Genomic DNA, 24011 nt, shown 5'->3' with positions numbered 1-24011 from the left:
CTTCTCGTGGCGGTACACGAGCTACTAGTACCCATCTTTCTTTCCTCCGATTTAAAGCATTTCGAGATTCAGACATATTCCATTCACAACAAAAGATGATCTATTGATATTAAGTAACCCGTTTTATAGGAAAGTCAAGAGAAACTGCTCAAGGCCACGTTCCACTCAGCGATGGGAGCGCTACGGCTGTCGTCAGTTTATGTCACAGTATGGGAGTGACGATCGTCTTCGCGCTACGATCGCACTGTGGAACAGGGCCCAGATCGTCCATACGCGATGCACGCAGTAAATCATTTTTGTATTAGCTTTTGCAGCAAACAGATCGGATCTTACCTGACCAGACTGCGATTTAAAAAGACAAATAATGTATAATCATTCTTTGAGCATCTTTGTTCGTGGGTGTAATTATCGACCGAGCATGTGCTGTATAGTTTGACTTTGACTGTCATTTGAACGGTGATAATGGAAGATAGTTGGTATCATTTGGTATACACGATCTATATAAAAAAATATACGTAGTATATTACATATATATATATATATATATATATATATATATATATATATATATATATATATATATATATATATATATGTGTGTGTGTGTGTGTGTGTGTGTGTGTGTGTGTGTGTGCGTGCGTGCGTGCGTGCGTGCGTGCGTGCGTGCGTGCGTGCGTGCGTGTGTGTGTGTGTGTGTGTGTGTGTGTGTGTGTGTGTAGACAGCAGACGATATTTTCTATTATGCATTTGTGTCGACATAACCGTCAGAATACCGACCTCTATTTCATCCAGTCCAAGGTGAAACATTATATTTCTTTTGCAATTGGTACATCATTAGAGTACTTTTAAACAGGCTAAATATGCTTTCTAACGTGGCTCCATCTTGAGTATTCTTCATTCCCGGCCGGGACAAACTGAATCTTCCCGCAGGTTACGGAAAGGTACGAGTATTCCCAACTTCACCTCTGAACAACGATCTCACAGACCTTGCCTCGGGAGCAAATCACAATGGGTCGCTGACGTGGAGACGCTACTAGCCTCCAGGCTGCATCTAGGATACCTCTGTCTTCCGCGTTGACTAGACAGATGAAAGGAAGTATTAATGGCACAATCAGGACCATCAATATTACCGTCGCCATCATTTCGGGGATAGTTTTCCAAATGGTGTGAGTGGGTGCATAATACCGCATGTCGTATTTGGCAGTGGTATGACTATACTAAACGGTATCCTACTGCAATCGACTCGGGTTGCGTGACGTCACTGAGACAAACCGTGAACTGCAATGGACTCGTGTTCTGTGACTTCACTGATCACTGAGACAAACAGTGAACTGCCGTGGACTCGTGTTCTGTGACTTCCCTGATCATTGAGACAAACCGTGAACTGCAATGGACTCGTGTTGTGTAACTTCGCTGATCATTGAGACAAACCGTGAACTGCAATGGACTCGTGTTGTGTAACTTCGCTGATCACTGAGACAAACCGTGAACTGCTGTGGACTCATGTTGTGTGACTTCCCTGATCATTGAGACAAACCGTGAACTGCTGTTGACTCGTGTTCTGTGACTTCCCTGATCATTGAGACAAACCGTGAACTGCTGTGGACTCGTGTTGTGTGACTTCCCTGATCATTGAGACAAACAGTGAACTGCTGTGGACTCGTGTTGTGTGACTTCCCTGATCATTGAGACAAACCGTGAACTGCTGTGGACTCGTGTTGTGTGACTTCCCTGATCATTGAGACAAACCGTGAACTGCAATGGACTCGTGTTCTGTGACTTCCCTGATCATTGAGACAAACCGTGAACTGCTGTGGACTCGTGTTGTGTGACTTCCCTGATCATTGAGACAAACCGTGAACTGCAATGGACTCGTGTTGTGTGACTTCCCTGATCATTGAGACAAACCGTGAACTGCTGTGGACTCGTGTTGTGTAACTTCGCTGATCATTGAGACAAACCGTGAACTGCAGTGGACTCGTGTTGTGTGACTTCCCTGATCATTGAGACAAACCGTGAACTGCTGTGGACTCGTGTTGTGTGACTCATGCTGTTCCCCACAATTGCCTCGCATTGTGGGGAACATATAACGCACCCTTTCCATGCAAACTTGCTTCCATAGGACATAGTTCGTTATTTTTATATTCAAAAAGTAATAATTGGGCATCTGTTTATGTTAATAATTGACTGAGTTGACTCATTCCGACTGTTGCCGACTATTCCCGTGACAAAGTTAACCCACATCTTGGGTAGACGACAAAGCTACGAGTGTCTCCAGTTGAATCTCATTTCATTCTAAGTAGAGTATGTCTCATAACACAGTTGTTATACACTGAGAAGTGCACATTAAAGAGTCCTATGAATTAAAGTTGGAGTTGAAGGGATGTTGGAGGATGTGCCGTCCTCCATTGCTGACTGGTCTACCCCAGAAGATGCAGCAACAACAGACGCGCTGAAACACAACATCGGACAAATAATCACCGGGTCTGCATTAGGTGAACATATACACACATGTGACGTTCATAAACACAACTAAATAGTCATTTCTTGTACGCCAAGTTTTCCTTTGTCGGGATGAGTTCAATCCAGGCTTTGTTGACAACCTGTCCGCCTGGATCATGTCATTATTATAAGCACGTGAACGACCCCATTTTCACGAAAATGTGTTTGTTTTATCAAAATGACGTATACACTAATATAGCACTTCCACATTCCTTTGCATCCCCTCGCAAATCGATACAGCCTCATCTTATATTACCACTTTAATCATAACGTATTAGTATTTGCATACATCGAATAAGTCAGTGTTTTAATACCATTTTAAGACAGGAACTGGTCTTCTGTGGTATCTCGGCAGTTGAGGTCAGGTCAGATAACAGATGAAGTTCAGATCTCAAGTTTCGTAAATTACGGCAATAAAATACTTAATTTCAAAAGGTCATAGGGAAGCAAAGTATGAAGTGACGACATTTTCCGAAATATAACTTCTTTTTTCATGTTTTTACAGATCTCTTACAAGAGTTAGTATTTGATTACATCGTTATAAATACCTATAGTAGTTTGTTTTTGTGATAATCCCATTTAAATAATGGACAATGACCATCAGTATCAGCTAATCAATTACCAGAACATTTCAGTTTGTCAGTACTGAGACATACAAGGCAAAACCGCATCTATGTCATGGGAGGGGGAACATATACAAAAAAGAGAATTGACAATTTTAGGATCAATTTTACATCAAAGAATTATTAACATTGACGGCATGAATTTTCAAATTACCGTCTGGATTGAAATTAGGGGCAGCAAACACCCAGCCATGTCAGGCGTAAACTGTATGACATCCCATGACTGTATGGATTAAATGAACTCGTGACAAGCATATACCACAAACTTAAAACCTAATGTTGTATATTGTCACTCGATTGTCTTCGGCCGAGGTGACATTACTGGAATTGTGTTCACATTTATCACACTGGCTGCACATCACGACGGCGCGTACACGTGAACTTAATCATAATGCATCTATGTATGTGCCCTGCATGTGGCCAGCTCGCGTTGACATTTCTACAGTTTTACTGATGTAATACAATGCCTGATCATAATGACATCTATTTATAAAAGTATAGTTCCTTAGCTACCGGGGGCGGTCGGGTCGCCTAGTGATTAAAGCGTTCGCTCGTCACGCCGAAGACCCGGGTTCGATTCCCGATATGGATACAATGTGTGAAGCCCATTTCTGGTGTCCCCTGCCGTGATATTGCTGAATATTGCTAAAAGCAGCGTAAAATCAAACTCACTCACTAATCGGGCTTTTACACAGGATGGCGACTTTCGTGCCTCCAGCGTGCGACCATAAAATTTGCCAGGTCGTTGTTGGAGGCTCAAAGGAGACAGAATGGTTGCCTAGGTCGTTCCAAGGTGGTACACGGTACATGGACGCCATGGACGCCATGATCGCCGTGAAGTTTTGAACATGTTCAAAACAGTCGCACAAAGATCGCTGAGGAGATTGGTTGCTCAAAGGTGGCCCAAAAGAGGCAGAAGGGAGGCATAAGCATTGCCGATGCTTCAGAATGAACGCACAGTGGTCGCCCAATTGTCACCAGGTAATTGTTCCCTTCTATCTGGGAAATGCTTCTGCCTCCCTTGTGCCTCCTTTGGGCCACCAACAGCGTGCACTGAACGATGACCGTGGCGACCGCCGTGACTCCATTTGGCGACAACGGCAACCCTTGAGACACCATGGCAATGCTGCTGACTCTTTTATGCCTCCTTTGAGCTACATGTAGTGCCTCCTCAGCCTGCCTATAAATAGAGGGTTTGTACCTGCAGTGTTTCAGTGTGGTTGCAGACGCTGAACAACTGCTGGAGCAGTTACATAAAAACATGATTTTCTGGGTTTAGGCGACCATTGAACGTCCTGGCCAGTTTTTGATCGCTGCCCTGTGTAAATAGGGCTTTATTAGATACTGCAACATGAGGTTCGAGATGAAGCATATCGTTGAAGAAAATCTGAGTATCCAAAATCAGAAAATTCCTCAAAACAAACGCTTACAGTTACGGACTAACAGTATTCGTCTCGTGGCCGCTGAAGCAGAAGTAGAAGTTTGTAATTAAAAGCGACAAACGTTTTTCATGATGAAACATGTCTGCTAAAAGCTGTACGATTCCGACTATACCATAAGCATGTGTTTATGAATCATTATCAAATAGTGATACCAGGTGTTCGCAAAAACAAATAGACAAAACACATTAAGTTACGTTGACGGGTGCTCACTTTTTCGCGAACATCCGGTATCATGATCGTTTCGCGAACACCTGGTATCATGATCTTTTCGCGAACACCTGGTGATTCATAAACACATGCTCATGATAGAGTCGGAATCGTACTCTCGACTCTGCTGTAAGCAGAGAATACTTAATATGGAAAAGGTTTTGTCGCTTTATGTTATACATGTAAGTGGTTGGCAAATAGGGTTGTGCTGGTGAACCAGGTTGGGATAGTGATGTTCATGCTTGATGGCTGGTTATAAACAGTGTGAAACAAAAGGAAGGATGTAATGATAGTGTGTACATTGCCTTACAATGTGAACAGTCGGAATCAAGTCACGGGGAAATAACGTTAATTCAGTCACGGTAAAAGTCGGAATCACAGAATCACGGGAAGTCAGTCATGGGAACAATGGGAATCACGTTAACTCGGCCATGGGAACAGTGAGAATCATGTTAACTCAGCCATGGGAACAGTCGGAATCAACTTAACTCAGCCATGGAAACAGTCGGAATCAAGTTACCTCAGCCATGGGAACAGTGGGAATCAAGTTTACTCAGCCATGGAAACAGTGGGAATCACGTTAACTCAGCCATGGAAACAGTGGGAATCAAGTTTATTCAGCCATGGAAACAGTCGGAATCACGTTACCTAAGCCATGGGAACAGTGGGAATCATGTTAACTCAGCCATGTGAACAGTGGGAATCACGTTAACTCAGCCATGAAAACAGTGGGAATCACCTTAACTCAGCCATGGGAACAGTGGGAATCATGTTAACTCAGCCATGGGAACAGTGGGAATCGCGTTAACTCAGCCATGGGAACAGTCGGAATCACGTTACCTCAGCCATGGGAACAGTGGGAATCACCTTAACTCAGCCATGGGAACAGTCGGAATCACGTTAACTCAGCCATGGGAACAGTCGGAATCACGTTAACTCAGCCATGGAAACAGTCGGAATCACGTTAACTCAGCCTTGGGAACAGTGGGAATCATGTTAACTCAGCCATGGGAACAATGGGAATCATGTTAACTCAGCCATCGGAACAGTGGGAATCATGTTAACTCAGCCATGTGAACAGTGGGAATCACGTTAACTCAGCCATGGGAACAGTGGGAATCACGTTAACTCAGCCATGGGAACAGTGGGAATCACTTTAACTCAGCCATGGAAACAGTCGGAATCACGTTAACTCAGCCTTGGGAATCATGTTAACTCAGCCATGGGAACAGTGGGAATCACGTTAACTCAGCCAAGTGAACAGTGGGAATCACGTTAACTCAGCCATGGAAACAGTGGGAATCACGTTAACTCAGCCATGGGAACAGTGGGAATCATGTTAACTCAGCCATGTGAACAGTGGGAATCACGTTAACTCAGTCATGGGAACAGTGGGAATCACGTTAACTCGCTTTACTCGATAAGGCTTCTGACGCAACAACAACTTACATATCCGTAGACATTCTTTATATGAATATTTTATTGATATTCTTAAAATACCGGGGGCACGGGTGGCCCAGTCGTCTAAGGCGCAGCGATTCCCTGTGCAGAGTTGCGTCCCTTGGGCATGCCAGAAACCTATGATTGTGGGTTCGAATCCCGGTTCGCCCCGATTATGTTTCTAGGTTTGTCAGCACCATACCCGTGCTCGTGGGTTTCACCGAAGTGGTAAACGTCTGATACCTGCATCACTTCGGGCTTTCCTCCCACATTAAGCTGACACGCCGCGATATAACTGGAATACTGTTAAAAGCGGCGTTAAACCCAACTCACTCACTCACTCACTTAAAATACCATTTTGCTTCTGAATCTGAACACAAACAAAATGTTTTACAAACGAAACTGGTTCAAATTTCAGATTTTGTAGCAACACAGTTTGATTCAGCTCGTTGTACAGAGTGTACGTTAAGTGGACGACATGCATGTGCTTTGCAAGGCAGTTATACAGAACTTTTGGGCGTCACAAACCAGAACTAATCGAATCGCAGGGTTCGCTCCCCGAGGACCGATCTCTCGACTGCTAAGTATTCATACGTAACTCTACCTAACGCCTCCTGGCTGGTGCTGTACACACACATCATTATAGAGGAGAGTGCAGCACCACACAGGCAGTGAACAACCATGGACTGTATTTCAAAATAATCTATAAATGTATTTGGTCAGAGGACCAGTCTGGTTATACAGATCTCTCAATTCAGCGTTACTAGGGAAGGTGTCATTGACCCAAAACAATCTGCAGGTGCCATTTGGTTTTTTTTGTATCACAGGGGATGAACCAAACAATATATACACAATAAACCGTTGTATTATAGGTGAGGAACCAAACAATATATACACAATAAATCGTTGGTGACAAAACCCGTAGAAGGCAAAACTACTACTACTACTACTACTACTACTACTACTACTACTACTACTACTACTACTGCTGCTGTTGCTGCTACTGCTACTAGACATTAATCTGGTAGAACCACATTCCGTTGATTACCAAGTACAAGAAAATCCAATTTCAAAAGATTTCAAGAACAAGCTGTAGATGACTGAGGGGTAATAGTATTTTTACTTCCCTTTTTAGTCATAAAGACAAATAACACAACACACAACTACAAAATGCCTTCCAGTGACGCCCACTACTGCTGAGAACGAACAATGTCAATTCACTTAGGAACGCGCGCTAATTCTGTTCATCAGTCAAGTCCAGGAGAGCTGTCTCGCCTGCCACAGGGCATTCACTAAACTGACCAGGCGGACCCTACCGGACTTCAAGTCAGGGTTTTGCTGATGAAGTATATGAATACATAATATACTCACCGCCAAAAGAAACGCGAAGCATAGAAACATATAGGGAAGTCTGACGTTGAGAAGAGAGGTTTCCAATGTGTACCACTTAATGACAAAACAAACAATCAGTCAAGTGTTACCACAGAGTGACTTTATTTTTGTCACGATATGCGGCAGGAGATTTCCAAACTTGACACACGAGACAAATGGTGTACTCGAGTCGTGGGTCTATGACGTCACATGTGATGCGTTCATGAGCGTCGGTTAACACAACATACCGGTATGTTCTTTTGTGTATCGAACCAATCTTCTATCTCTTGAATATGAGTAATACACATATTACCCAACAGTTATGGTATTCGCATTTCTTTTGTCGGTGAGTATATATGTATATACTTTAGGCACATTTGAAACCAATCAGTGAAGTATCATATTCGACCAATCACTTCCTGGAGAGGTTGTTCCATTGTTTGTTTGACGGTCTGTAAATACTGGAATCTTGACCAGCAAATCCAGTGGTTGACATCATGAGCATCGATTTCTACCAGGTCACCGAACCTGACCACCCGATCCATGTAATCGCCTCTTGCGACACACAAAGAATGCTGGGGATCTATGTCCTTACCTGGAAACCACACGGTAGGGATTGTTCCATTGAAATTGTTCTCTTGAGTGACCACAAACTGTGTATTCCTTAACAATGACTTTCAAACTACGAAGTAGAAATACAATTTGGGATGAGAAACTCTTTAAATGGCACTAACTGGATCGATGTGACTGTGATATGTATAACAAAGATATTACAGGAAGATAATTATATTAATGTATATCTCAGTTGCCCCTTCCAATGACTGTCCATCGGATAGAAGATTCATATACTGCCCAACTCGTGGTGCAATGATAAACATCACTCTGGCATGCTCCATTGACAGGAAACCAATATGTAGGACCCATACCTTGAATAGAACTCTTGGGAGTGCTGTATCGACTTTGGGAATTCATAACGTCACGGTCAGAGAGTAATGAGTCTCGATTACCTGCCGGCAAAATATTGATGAAAATGAAATGAATGGATCACTGAAAATCAGTGATGACACCCTGGGTGCCGTTGTACAAAGCGATGATCGTACCTCCCATACTTTAACATAGACTTACGCCAGCCGTAGCGATAAGGTTCTTTTGTACAACGGCACCCTGGTGTTCCTAATGCTTCAAGGCGTTCACAGCAAGTCTCGGGTAAGGCGACTTGAAGGCTGGGGATATCGAAACTTGCGTAAGTCCTGAAATAACAGAGTAGTTTGGTTGGACGGCTATTCTTAGTATCATTCCAACAGCATTCAACACGAAGTTATGGTGTCGAATACATCCAGGGTATATATCATAATAAAATGTAGATATTATACACTAGATAATCGAGGATGTGAATATCAGGGGAACGGGTGACCCAGTGGTCTAAGACGTCGCAAGAAGCTGAGCAGAGTTGCGTCCCTTAGTCGTGCCAGAATCCCGTGGTGATAGTTCGATTGCCAGATTAGACATGGTTATAATTATTGGTTTGTCGCCTTCAAAAGCCAAAGCTGTAAACGTCTAGTACCTGCATCACTTAGGCCTTTTGCCCAACTTTAATAACCAACCGTAATAAACCTGAGATGTTTAGTTTTAAACTGAGGCCGGTGTTAACCCAACACACTCACTGACTAAATACCCCATCATTGTTGTCCTCAAAGGGGCGCCGTTGATGTACTCTTTTCAATCCAGACGCCAGTTAAACAGAAGTTAGTGTTTTCCACTGCATTTATTCATTCCCATGTTAAAAGAAATATCATTTTGTTGCCAAAATGCATCCAAAAATATCTTTTCGCGTTTACATACCTGGGCAGTATAAGGAAACAACTGAACACTGGGCGAACACAAAGCTTACGCATACATCCTGATGTCGTTTTGTCAACATTGTTGTCGTTGCCATGTTGTACCTGGTGATCCTTGTCAACGATATAATCTGCCTTACAGTTCACAAGACCGGGATCGGGGGAAAGGCTGTACTTGTACAATTTGTGTCCGACACGAGAAACGCAACTATTCCAAGATTGCATCATCTTGAACGCAACGAAATCGTTCACGCAAACAGCAATATTTGAAGTTGTTTGTGACATAAAAATATGTTAGGCGTATTTGCGATTCTGTCTAATTTTCAAACTGTTCGCTTTGCCAAAACAACATGAGATAAACTATTATTATTTCACGTTTTATTATGTAATGATATATTATTTATTACTATTTTCACACATGATAAATTTTGATGAATATTACAAGTTGTCAACCGATCTCGAGGGGTATAAGGTGTGATGTACCCTGTGTGTGTGGACCTAGGCTACATAGACTGACGCACAGTAGATCACACCATATGCCCAGATGCCGTATGCCGATATGAATATCGATTTCTCGCTGTCGCAATTGAAGGCGAAAAAGCGATGTCCTTTCTCGGCCACCACAGTTCTCCGTGATTATGTTTCTAGATTTGTCAGCATCATACCCGTGTGTTGGGTTTCAGCGAGGTAGTAAACGTCTGACACCTGCATCACGTCGGACTTTCCTCCCACGTTCAGCTGACGCGCCGTGATATACATGTAGCTGGAATACTGAAGTGGCGTTAAACCAAACTCACTCACAAAAGGCATATACTCTGTCTCACCAGCAGGTTATTCTTACTCACTAAACATTTTACACACCACAGAGAAGATCAGGGTTTTCTCCGGGTTTTCTCAATTTAAGAAACATTATGACCCGTAGATGAAGGAGTGCTTATCTAGTCCAGTGACTTAGTCGTTCGTTCATATTGCTGAAGACCAGAGTTCGATTCCCATCATGGTAAATGTGCAAAGCCATGTGTTGGTATCCAACGACGTGCTATTTCTGTAATACTGCTACAAACGACGTATAGTGCCAGTCAATAAGTCTCAAACGCGTCTGTAAACCTCTACAACCCATGGAACGAAAGACCCAACGGAACTTCCCTTGGGCACGCCAGAAAAATATGATTGTGGGTTCGAATCCCGGTTCGCCCTGATTATGTTTCTTGGTTTGTCAGCACCATTACAGCTCGTGGGTTTCACCAAAGTGGTAAACATCTGAGACCCGCATCACTTCGAGCTTTCCTCCCTCATTAAGCTGACACGCCGTGATATAACTGGAATACTGTTCAAAGCGGCGTTAAACCCAAATCACTCACTCACTCACCCAACGGAACTACCTTTGATACAAACCCGCATCTTAATTAATCCAGTCTTTCCGAAACAATTCAGTTGAATGATCAATCCATCTTCCAATCAATCTCTATGATTTATCATATCGCAGCAAAGTTGCAATAAATCAAAAGAAAGCCAGTTCTCAATCAAACGGGAACGACGCCGCAGCAGCCTGCCAATGAAAGATATCCAAGGCCATAGCGAGGCGGACGTTTAGCCCTTTTACATACACCCATCCTAGCTTCCCATCTGCCAAAATGGCAGTTATCTGCAGGCTTGCTCTCACAGGGATTCTTTGTCTTACCCTCATTTACCAAGGTGAGTAAAATTGGGAATAATCGGGGTATACGTGGGACAGGAGGGATTGAGGGGGTAGTAAATTATTTCTTATGGAGAGTTCTACCACAACCGATTCCAGTCAATTCACTTTCGTTACTTTCCACTGAGCTGCACGACCATTGCTATTGCGCATGTTATTAAAAGCGATTACCACGTCAGAATATGTATTTAACTTTGTAATATCTTAATATTCTAGTCGTTTTATTCATCTAGAAGAATCGACCTTGAAAAATGCCGACATGCTCACGATCCTTTAAGCAGAAAGCCGGTTTGTTTACATGCCCGCTGCTTAGAGGGATGTTATTAACAGCCGCTCGTGCAGCTCGTATATCACGAGAATAGTTACTGACATGTTCGATGTACATTGCAACACATTTCACTTTCACCATGTCGCAAGGGTATACGCTACATTGCGTACATTTCATGTGCTAATTAACACCAATCAAATCAATTACACTGTCTGCTCAGCGAGAAAATCTTTCGAGGCTGTTTGATATTGACAATTCTGATTTGCATAATATTCTATATAAATTCTCGTGCAGCGGAATTGGAATAAAGGGCGAAACAGGCATGATGGTCGGGTGATATTGACAAGCGCACATGATATAAATATAGTTACCGAATCTGGCCCGAGGCCAACTTTCTAATGGTACTACATTCACGGAATATACAGGCTGCCAGTGTTAGTGGGAAGATAGTCTTCTTTCGTGTATTGCCATAGATGATAATGATTGATGAATAATCGAAAACCGTAGAGACTTAGTTTAAAACCTAATTGAATTAGCTTCCAGAACGTTTTGAGAACCTGAAATTAATTAATTCTGTACTTTCTGATATTGGTGTTGTTGGCAATATATATGAGTTAAGAATCGCGATTTACATAATAAGACAGGATTACGTTTTAAAGGAAGAGAGATCGATGAAACAACCGAAACATGAAATAATTACCCATAAAATCGTGCATCAGAATGATGTAAATAGATTGTAATTTGGTAAACGTTTCATTTCCAGGAATGTAGCTTTTAGCGGTTCACTTCACAGACCCAATGCTGTAATAACGGACGTGCTTGCGTGCTTTAAATGTTCACGTCATAATAGACATGATTTGATAACTGGACATTCTGGGCCGAAAAGTAGAACAATTTCCGGATCCTAATATAGCGGAACAATGATCACTCAGATATTGACCCATCGACTGCCGTGATAACACTTAATAGTGCCCAAGAAGATAAATCGCTGTATTCCATCTTGTGAACGAGCAGATGCTGCTTATCTAACGACCGTGCGTGCACAAGCGCTGATCGGGGAAGCTGCGGAATGGCGGAACGCATCAATTACTAGCTTGAAGCAGACATTTAATAAGTATTTTGTCGATTGACAAAATCATACGGTGTTTGTCTTATGGAATGGCCGTCCTCTGTTCTGAAGGTCAGATGGGGGCACGCTGGTTAACCGGGTCTAAGCTGTATCAACAAATCGAACGCGCCACGCGGTACGAAAACTATGGGAGATAATGACGGCCATCTGGTCTATTCATGCCCGACAATACACCAGTTATCCCCCGTATATTTATATATATATTTACACACACTTCGCGCAAGTGATTAGAGAAAGCTAATTTCGTCAGTGTTGGCAAGTTGAATACTGAAGATATGTGTATATACTTTATAAGTAAAAGTGTCAGGCGCACCTAGGTTCGAATAGCTTCACTGCATCGCCTCTCTATCGTTACATGATGAATTATAATGGTTACGCCATAGCAAACAAACACACGTCTCTTAAAATCAAGGTTAATTAATAAATCACCACGGAGAAAGGAATTCGCTAACTGACTACAAGCTTACATACTGTGGAGTAGTTTGGGTTTGACTTGATGATGATGATTTGCAAGTGGAGATATGCCACTGAAAAGGTCTACCTCGTCTGGGTCAACGTATTATGTGGGCCAAGCCATGGCGTGCTACGTGCATCACGCAGGCAACGAAGCTCTCCCCCCCCCCCCCCCCACACACACACACAACACACAAACGCTTCTTCCGTCTTCTGGGCCAGGGTAATTCAGTGGAAGATGTATAATGCTGAAATAGTTGACCACAGTCTTAATCACAGATGTCGATAATCGTCTACCCAATGCAACATGGCCGCTATCTAAGCAGCCTAGGAAAAAAACATTTATCAAGGAACACTCTTATAGTGGGTGTAGGGTGAGTGTTCTAAAACGCAAAACTAATATTTATCTGACACACGTGAAACGGGTTTCCTCTCGAAATTTGACCACCCACTGTGTTTATTTTAGTGGAAACGACGCGAGGAACTTTATGACGTATGAACTTACATTTTAACTTGAACATCCTCAATGTGGCACTACAGGCAATGTTCTTCACATGTCTGAAGCTTTCCATCGCTCGAATCCCGGATCGTCCCGATTATGTTTCTAGGTTTGTCAGCACCATACCCGTGTTGTTTAGTTTCACTAAAGTGGGGACTGTGTATAATACCTGCATCGTTTCGGGGGTTCCTCCCACATTAAACAGACACGCCGTGATATAACTGAAAAAGTGAGCAAACAAATTCATTCACTCACTCATTATATACCTTCACGAATCTATTTTATAGAGGTTAAGTTCACTTTCAATATATTTATGAGGTGAAATGGGGTTTAACGTCAGGCTCAAGATTGTTGCACGTATATAGTGACATGCATGCACGTGTGTGTGTGTGTGTGTGTGTGTGTGTGTGAGAGAGAGAGAGAGAGAGAGAGAGAGAGAGAGAGAGAGAGAGAGAGAGAGAGAGAGAGAGAGAGAGAGAGAGAGAGAGTGGCTGCTTGCACTTGTCCGGATTCATGCCATTTTCATAGAGCTAGTCCACTGAGACACCATGCCACAGTTTTACGTGACTACCCCACTCAGACACAGTAAACTGACCCCGAGCCTACCAATCCTTGTTTTAACCGCTTAATGCCGAGCGCCAGGCAGGGTAACAACAAGTACCATCTTTTAACGTCCTTTGGTATGACGCGACCAGGATGGAACCCACACGGAGGCCGTTTCAATGTATTAAAGACTCTGAAGATAACTGTTGCTAAATGACATTTGGCACATCACCCTTGGGGTTGGGCCATGAACCCTTAAGGTTCTACATGACCTTCAATATAGGACAAGGATAATGTCTTTTGTAAAGTAAAAACGCTCGTTTGATATTGTTTAAAGACGTTTGTATGCAGTGGTGATGTCAGAGACTGTGTTTGATTGATAATAACTCATTTTCAATTTGTACTCATACCAGCATAAGGAGGGCATTATGGCCTTTAAGAGTTTTGCATCCAATTGCTGATTATCAAAACTAGTCCAGTTGATGTTTCTGTTCTTGAATTCAAATGGCATTCTATGGATGCCCGCGCAATAAATCACTAGTTTGTCTGGCCTATACTCGATTATATTGAGGCCACCTGGTCTGTCTGACCAAAACTCGATTACTTTGTTGCCGCCATGATCTAACTGTAACTAACTCACTGCGGAAAAACGGTATTATTAACGGTGATAAATTGTGGCTCCACAGTCATACTTACATTGACATTATGTATTCAATCTCATCTCAAAATCAAATCTTTTACCCTGATTCGGCACTTCTCTCCGTCACGTTTTGACAAACCGCTCATTCTCATAGGTCACGCCAGGTAGAGGCTTCTATTTCTCGGCACCAGCAACTTTCATGGAAGCATTCAGAACAAAATATGATTTCTGCGTCTAGAAAACGAACATAAACGGACAGTTCCAAATGGAGAATTATAAAAGCCGCGCAATGTTATATTTTCCACGTTGTAATGGCAGTGACATCCAAAAGAGGACAGTGTCTAAAGAAAATAAGTTAGTGTTTTTTTTCATTTCCGGATCGGGGACAGAGATGGTAAAGAAATTAAGCCGAACTACTTTTAGAAGCTGATATTTGATTGGTTTATGAAACTATCTATGGTTCATTTTGATTCAGCCTGGTTCCCCTGGGTATGCTGCGCTGGGGCAACACTGACCCAGGCAATGACTGCACAATGACCTCCTCTACTAGACGAACAAACATGGCGTCTATTTACTGTAGAAAAACGCTAGAACGGGTGGTTTTAATTTTTTCTTACCATTTTCATGAATGCTCTTGCAATGTATAACCACTGTTACTTTTAGTGATGGAAAACATTATTTAAGCTGTTTCGAGACACGAAAGTGGTCGTCACATCGGTGAAATTTAAACAATGACACGCACCCCATTTTCGACAGTGATATTTTCGCAAATATTTCGTGTCAGCTCACTGTTGTCACGAAATCGTATACATAATTCATGGAATTAAACGACCACGTGAATGAAATACCGTCAGCATCTTTAATTCAGCAAATCTGATTACGCAAATTGCGCCGATTACGCCCCGTTTTCTCCCATTGTAAAGTGGTGGGTTTAGCAGTTACTGAACGCCCAGTATAATAACTGAAAAAAACCCAACACTTTTGATCCGTAATAATGGTATTTAATAATAGGGTCTGTCATTGGTTCTGACATTTGGCCTTTGGATTTTATTCACATGAAAAGTCATTTATTTAACATTTGTTTTCTTATTACACAATGAAACAGGATGAAACAGGATGAAACAAAAATGTAACAATCATGGTGTGGCATGTTATAATTATACATATCATCTATTATCAAAATTCAAATAATGCATTCTAAGGAACAAACATGCAAGTAACAAATAACCATAACGGTCAAGCAAATCAAAAATAATTGTAATTTAAGGTGATTCTACTGACCAATCTACATTAACAAAGGGTTTTCAACAATCCAACATCTGAGAAAATTTTATCTTGTTTTTTTTCACAACAAATTGAACAATCTAAAAACATGCAAAGCTGATGAACATGATGTCCTGAATAAAAGCAAAAACAAAAATTGTTTTGGAACATGTTAGTATGTAAATTTCAATGAAAAATTGAAAATGGAAGCAGTACTGTTAAAGCATAAGACTGTGACGCAAACAGATCCACTGGCTGAATAAATTATGACATCATATTACATGTATGTGATTTATTACTTTTGTCAGATCTACATGCGTATCATGCTCTACATGATGACAGTATATGCTTTGATACTGGCTTTAAGCCCCAAAAATTCAAGACAGGTTCCATTGGTACCGGGTAATCATCACCCTCTAGAGGTCACAAATAAATAGTGGAAAATACACACGTGTCTCCAGCTTTCATCCTCAAATCTTACATTTTCTGTGCACTTTTAATGTTATGTATTAGCATAATCATCATCATATTGGTTTTCTTTTCCAATGCTTGAGCAATAATGTAACTTAATTCCTTTTATTGTGTTGTTTATTTGTAGATAATTTCGTACACAGATATTTCATCTAACACGATGATTATAATCATAACTGTTTTTCAATAATAATGGTATGCACACTTCTTCATGTTGTTCTGAACACGATTCCCCAGTGGCTACAGTGCATCATATAGAATACACATGGATGTGTATGCCACTGTACCAAATTAATTCAAAATTATGAACATATTCTTTATTATTATCCCATTCAGACTCGACATTTTTACATGCTCATACGTAGTTCAGAAACACTAGATTGAAATTAATCAATTATGTTTCCAAAATTACCAGATCTATTTATAATTAATTTTATTGTGTAATATGAAAACAAATGTTAAATAAATGACTTTTCATGTGAACATCCAAAGGCCAAATGTCATATACATTGCAAGAGCATTCATGAAAATGCTAAGAAACAATTATAACCACCCGTTTTAGTGTTTTTCTGTAGTAAATACATGTCGTGTCCGCCATGTTTGTTCGTTTTGTGGAGGCGGCCTTTGTGTGGTCATTGCCTGGGTCAGTGTAGCGCCAGCGCAGCATACACAGGGAACCAGGCTGCATTTTGATTGAACTGTCAATGTTACCTCAACATTCACCCGAAGTGACTTCCCGTAGTGGGTTTGTCAGATCTTGACGGTAAGTGGTATCGAATCGGTGTAATTGCTCTTACTTCAGAGACTTTGGGTGTACATTGTATGCGTTTAATAGATGTTCTCATAATAATATTATGTTTCAGTTTCTTGCGTCTGTCGGTCCTGTCCGTATAAAACACCGGATGAGAAATGCAAAGACAAATATCAGCCAAAGAACGAGCTTACAGCTTGCGTACCCAGTGCTGAAACCAGTGAGTCAATTAAATACTCGTACAAGACTTGTGGGAGGGGGAACAAGACTTTTGGAAGGGGGATTCAGAGTTCCGAAAGGTTCTGTCCCCTTATATTCACATGTGGTACCTTAACTAGTAGTCCCTTTACTTGGATCCCCTTTACTGGTAGACCCCCACTTACTGGTGGTTCTTTACTGGTCGACCTCGTATTGGTAGCCCTCTTATTGATGCCTCCTCATAGGTAGCCCTGTTATTGATGCCTCCTCACAGGTAGCCCTATTATTGATGCCTCCTCACAGGTAGCCCTGTTATTGATGCCTCCTCACAGGTAGCCCTGTTATTGATACCTCCTCACAGGTAACCCTGTTAATGATGCCTCCTCACATGTAATCCTATTATTGATGCCTCCTCACAGGTAACCCTGTTATTGATGTCTCCTCATACGTAACCCTGTTAATGATGCCTCCTCACAAGTAATCCTATTATTGATACCTCCTCACAGGTAGCCCTGTTATTTATGCCCCCTCACAGGTAACCCTGTTATTGATGCCTCCTCACAGGTAACCCTGTTATTGATACCTCCTCACAGGTAACCCTGTTATTGATGCCTCCTCACAGGTAACCCTGTTATTGATGCCCCCTCACAGGTAACCCTGTTATTGATGCCTCCTCACGGGTAGCCCTAGTATTGATGCCTCCTCACAGGTAACCCTCTTATTGATGCCTCCTCACAGGTAGCCATATTATTGATACCCCCTCACAGGTAACCCTGTTATTGATGCCTCCTCACAGGTAGCCCTGTTATTGATGCCTCCTCACAGGTAATCCTCTTATTGATGCCTCCTAACAGGTATCCCTGTTATTGATGCCTCCTCACAGGTAGCCCTGTTATTGATGCCTCCTCACAGGTAACCCTGTTATTGATGCCTCCTCACATGTAATCCTATTATTGATGCCTCCTCACATTTAATCCTATTACTGATGCCCCCTCACAGGTAGCCCTGTCATTGATGCCTCCTCACAGGTAGCCCTGTTATTGATGCCTCCTCACAGGTAACTCTCTTATTGATGCCTTTCTCACAGGTAACCCTGTTATTGATGCCTCCTCACATGTAATCCTATTATTGATGCCTCCTCACAGGTAATCCTACTACTGATGCCCCCTCACAGGTAGCCCTATTATTGATACCTCCTCACAGGTAGCCCTCATATTGATACCCCCTCACAGGTAACCCTGTTATTGATGCCTCCTCACAGGTAGCCCTCTTATTGATGCCTCCTCACAGGTAATCCTCTTATTGATGCCTCCTCACAGGTAGCCCTGTTATTGATGCCTCCTCACAGGTAGCCCTGTTATTGATGCCTTTCTCACAGGTAACCCTGTTATTGATGCCTCCTCACAGGTAACCCTGTTATTGATGCCTCCTCACAGGTAACCCTCTTATTGATGCCTTTCTCACAGGTAACCCTGTTATTGATGCCTCCTCACATGTAATCCTATTATTGATGCCTCCTCACAGGTAATCCTACTACTGATGCCCCCTCACAGGTAGCCAGCCCTCTTATTGATACCTCCTCACAGGAAGCCCTCATATTGATACCCCCTCACAGGTAGCCCTCTTATTGATGCTTCCTCACAGGTAGCCCTGTTATTGATGCCTCCTCACAGGTAGCCCTGTTATTGATACCTCCTCACAGGTAACCCTCTTATTGATGCCTCCTCACAGGTAGCCCTATTATTGATGCCTCCTCACGGGTAGCCCTATTATAGATGCCTCCGTATAGGTAGCTCTCATATTGATGCCTCCGTACAGGTAGTCCTCTTATTGATGCCTCCTCACAGGTAACCCTATTATTGATGCCTCCTCACAGGTAGTCCTATTATTGATGCCTCCTCACGGGTAGCCCTATTATAGATGCCTCCGTATAGGTAGCTCTCTTATTGATGCCTCCGTACAGGTAACCCTATTATTGATGCCTCCGTACAGGTAACCCTATTATTGATGCCCCCTCACATGTAATCCTATTATTGATGCCTCCTCACAGGTAATCCTATTACTGATGCCCCCTCACAGGTAGCCCTATTATTGATGCCTCATCACAGGTAACGCTGTTATTGGTCCCTTCTCACTGCACAGTATTCCTCTGATTGGTTTACCCGCACTGGTGACCCCCTTATTGATGCCTCCGTACAGGTAGCTGTCTTATTGATGGCTCCTCGTTGGTAGCCCTCTTATTGGCAGCCCCTCATTGGTAGCCCTCTTATTGGTGGCTCCTCGTCGGTTGCCCTCTTATTGGCAGCCCCTCATTGGTAGCCCTCTTATTGGTGGCTCCTCGTCGGTTGCCCTCTTATTGGTAGCCCCTCATTGGTAGCCCTCTTACTGGCGGCTCTTCACAGGTTGCCCTCTTATTGGCAGCCCCTCATTGGTAGCCCTCTTACTGGTGGCTCTTCACAGGTTGCCCTCTTATTGGTAGCCCCTCATTGGTAGCCCTCGTATTGGTGGCTCTTCACAGGTTGCCCTCTTATTGGCAGCCCCTCATTGGTAGCCCTCTTACTGGTGGCTCTTCACAGGTTGCCCTCTTATTGGCAGCCCCTCATTGGTAGCCCTCTTACTGGTGGCTCTTCACAGGTTGCCCTCTTACTGGTAGCTCGTCACAGGTTGCCCTCTTATTGGCAGCCCCTCATTGGTAGCCCTCTTACTGGTGGCTCTTCACAGGTTGCCCTCTTATTGGCAGCCCCTCATTGGTAGCCCTCTTACTGGTGGCTCTTCACAGGTTGCCCTCTTATTGGCAGCCCCTCATTGGTAGCCCTCTTACTGGTGGCTCTTCACAGGTTGCCCTCTTATTGGCAGCCCCTCATCGGTAGCCCTCTTACTGGTGGCTCTTCACAGGTAGCCCTCTTATTGGCAGCCCCTCATCGGTAGCCCTCTTACTGGTGGCTCTTCACAGGTTGCCCTCTTATTGGCAGCCCCTCATTGGTAGCCCTCTTACTGGTGGCTCTTCACAGGTTGCCCTCTTATTGGCAGCCCCTCATCGGTAGCCCTCTTACTGGTGGCTCTTCACAGGTTGCCCTCTTATTGGCAGCCCCTCATTGGTAGCCCTCTTACTGGTGGCTCTTCACAGGTTGCCCTCTTACTGGTAGCTCGTCACAGGTTGCCCTCTTATTGGCAGCCCCTCATTGGTAGCCCTCTTACTGGTGGCTCTTCACAGGTTGCCCTCTTATTGGCAGCCCCTCATTGGTAGCCCTCTTACTGGTGGCTCTTCACAGGTTGCCCTCTTATTGGCAGCCCCTCATTGGTAGCCCTCTTACTGGTGGCTCTTCACAGGTTGCCCTCTTATTGGCAGCCCCTCATCGGTAGCCCTCTTACTGGTGGCTCTTCACAGGTTGCCCTCTTATTGGCAGCCCCTCATTGGTAGCCTGTTGTTGATGGCTCTTCACAGGTTGCCCTCTTATTGGCAGCCCCTCATTGGTAGCCCTCGTATTGGTGGCTCCTCACAGGTTACCCTCTTATTGGCATTCCCTCATTGGTAGCCTTCTTATTGGTGGCTCGTCGCAGGTAGCCCTCTTATTGGCAGCCCCTCATTGGTAGCCTGTTGATGGCTCCTTACTGGTAGCCCTTGTATTGGTAGCTCCTCAAAGATAACCCTCTTATTGGTAGCCCTCTTACTGGTAGTCTCTTTACTGCGGCTCCTTACTATTCCTGAAGGCCCTGTACTGGCATTTCCCTTATTGTGGCCCCTCACTGGTAGTCCATTTCTGGTAGTCTCCTTGCTGGTAGGCCCTGTTCTGGCATTCCATTATTGGGGGCCTCTTACAGGTGTCCCTTTACATAATTATGGGACCCCTTGTTCAAAAACATCTTCTTTTCTTTGTAGATAAAAAGATGTGCTCCAACTACAAGAAGGGATGGAAGGCCATCTGCAAAGTGGGAGTATCAACGTTCCAATGCGAAACGTTATGTCCACAAAACTCGGCCGCGAACCTGAACTGTGACGTCATCACCATGGTTGCTGTCGTTTTTTTCTCCATCTTGCATCGTTTATTTCATTAATGATATCAAACACTGATATGTATATGTACATTTTAAATGAAAGAGTAGAACATTATGACAAAATCCACGACATAAGAATTTCTTCTCCAGAGTAGGGACGTCTCGACATATTTAACTCACATTATAATCTCGATACAGAGATTATCGATATGATCGACACATAATCGGAACCTGGATTCAGTGTTAGAGCATCATCTATGTGCACAAGTGTAAATTCAACATCTTCGAAACTGGTACTCACAAAATCAAACAGATTTATCATATCGTTACAAGAAAAGAATAGTTGCATATCGTGGCATATTTATACATCGATGCGATTAATCGTGATAGCCTTAGATGAAAGCGTTGTATATATTTCTTAGAAGGGAATACTGATTGTTTTAAATGGGAAAATAAAAAGTTTATCTCAAATAAATTATACTTAAAATACTAAAGACACTTATATGGTTAAAAACGCTATATAGCTCGAAGACAGATTATATAAGTTAAGGTCAAATCAGTGAAGTCCTGTAAATAACGTATACCACTGTCCAGTGTCATTGTCTCGTTATATTCCATGTTATTGCTATTTAAAGAGAGACAAGGTTGGGACAGTTAGCAGTCTTGCAAGTGTGATTCAAGTCCCCCAAACCCCACCTGGTCTGCTCAAATCCTATAATGTAATACAACTTGGCAGTTCACAATTTCCCAAATTACACAGACAATGGCGCAATTTCCCACGTGTAATAAATAACACAGATTTTGGAACACTGTCTTTTTTCCAGATAGCAGTTATAGTATGAATGTGTACTTTATACAGAGAATACAGTGATTTATTGATAGTTAATGTAATGCGAAAAAACTGTACAAAAATGTTCTGATTTCCTTTGAGGAACATGAAACGCCTCTGGTTGTATGAGCAAACAAGACGTGGCGTGATGTCTGCAAGGGAGACAACTCTCGAATTCGACTGATCAATTTGAGAACGTTTGATCATGCGGTGATAGTTGCTTTGTTGCAACTTGAAACGCCAATGATTTTATGTGCAGACTCCATAGCGAGATGTAGATAAGGGAGGCAACTCCTGAAGACATTTGATCAATATGTAACATTAGATCCAGCGGTGATATTTTGTATATTTTTATGTATATAAACTAACATTTTGTATCTACATCATGCAATTAGATATTTATTATTTATTAGTGTGATGTTTTGTTCCGTAGAGGGACAAAGAGAGTGTACAACCAGATTAAATAACTGTTTCGTCAGGCTTTTACAGGATAATTTGATTTCTTTAATCGTACGATTCAATGTATGGTGTTTTTTGTAATAACTGGGTACAAGGATCAGCTGATCCATATTTACAAAAATGTTCGTTAGATTTTAAAAAGACTGTAACGTCTTTTTCTTCCTGTTGAGTCTAATAACTAATTACATTTTAACCATTTAACATATATAATTTCATTGTAAACCCCTTCATGATAGTGAAGTTAACCTGTGACTCTTCATTCCTAAACTGTACGTTTATAATTTCTAGTTATTTCACCCATAATTTTGTTCAAAATCTCGTAAATCGCGTAGCTGTGCGGGCAATTTCTCGTGAGTAGGAGCGAAACGCATGGAATGCGCGTGCATTTTTGTTGTAACATTCAGGTATCAAGGTTTGCAATCTGACTTGTGTGAGGAACAATAAACTGGAGTATGATTTTATCGGAAAATAATTTGTAATGGTATGTATTTCGTAGATAAAGAATAGAGGTTCGGTCTTATTATGTTCATATCCGTTGGAAGCACTTGTAAAATAGTTTATGTCTTCAATAACCTTTGTGATATTGTGACTTTTTGCCTCATTCACACTAGGTAATGTATTCACAGTGCAGTGAATCTGTTAGACTGTATGATTGTGTCTCTTTAATGTGTGAGTATTATTCATGTACACATGTTATTTATTCATTTGCAAACATCTTTTGAAATAAACATTTTGGAAATAGGGATTTAATGTGTTGACCTGGTTGTTTTCCATTGTCAAAATGCTTTTGCAGTCAGATATTTAATATCAACTTGTTTTCAACAACAGAGGATTCCATTCTAAAAGAACTAGATAAGAACTGCGCTGGGATTAATAGTTTTCGGTGGCCTGTGGAGTTAATGTGTTAATGTGTTAAGATATTGTTTTACGCCGCAGTCAGCAATAGTCCAGCCCTATCACGGCAGTATTTGAATAAATACTCGATTGTAAACCAGTCGTTGATAATGAGGAACGTCATTGGGGTACGAGGACACACAATCAGCCTAGAGGCCGAGTCTGACCTTGGGGTTTTTACGACCTGTTCTACACGGAAATCCAAGTTTGAGGGTGAGTGAGTGAGAGGGCGTGTGAGTGAGTGAGAGGGTGAGTGAGTGAGAGGGCATGTGAGTGAGTGAGAGGGTGAGTGAGTGAGAGGGCATGTGAGTGAGTGAGAGGGTGTGTGAGTGAGTGAGTGAGAGGAGAGGGCGTGTGAGTGAGTGAGGGGGTGTGTGAGTGAGTGATTGAGTGAGAGAGAGGGTGTGTGAGTGAGTGAGAGGGTGTGTAAGTGAGTGAGTGATTGAGAGGGTGAGTGAGTGAGTGAGAGGGTGAGTGAGAGGGTGTGTGAGTGAGAGGG

General features: G+C 42.6%; 1 protein-coding gene across 1 annotated transcript; it reads left to right on the top strand.

Annotated features, from left to right (window-relative positions):
- The first annotated feature begins 11035 nt into the window (after positions 1-11035).
- On the top strand, positions 11036-21765 carry LOC139463936 (uncharacterized). Its single transcript, XM_071245392.1, has 3 exons — positions 11036-11118; positions 17249-17356; positions 21215-21765. The coding sequence occupies exons 1-3, from the start codon at positions 11058-11060 to the stop codon at positions 21388-21390; spliced, it is 345 nt and encodes a 114-aa protein (XP_071101493.1). The 5' UTR covers positions 11036-11057; the 3' UTR covers positions 21391-21765.
- The last annotated feature ends 2246 nt before the right edge of the window (positions 21766-24011 follow it).

The sequence above is a fragment of the Haliotis cracherodii genome, unplaced genomic scaffold (genome assembly GCF_022045235.1).
Source record: "Haliotis cracherodii isolate W230 unplaced genomic scaffold, xgHalCrac1.p SCAF_1, whole genome shotgun sequence".
NCBI classification, from domain to species: domain Eukaryota; kingdom Metazoa; phylum Mollusca; class Gastropoda; order Lepetellida; family Haliotidae; genus Haliotis; species Haliotis cracherodii.
Note: the sequence above shows the minus strand (reverse complement) of the source record. Positions and strands in the feature narration are given on the sequence as shown.

Excerpts from the sequence above, each read along its gene's own strand:
- LOC139463936 (XM_071245392.1), top strand. The coding sequence starts at position 11,058 with ATGGCAGTTATCTGCAGGCTTGCTCTCACAGGGATTCTTTGTCTTACC. Across the intron at positions 11,119-17,248 it reads TCTTACCCTCATTTACCAAG|TTTCTTGCGTCTGTCGGTCC; the intron begins GTGAGTAAAATT and ends ATTATGTTTCAG. Across the intron at positions 17,357-21,214 it reads CGTACCCAGTGCTGAAACCA|ATAAAAAGATGTGCTCCAAC; the intron begins GTGAGTCAATTA and ends TTTTCTTTGTAG.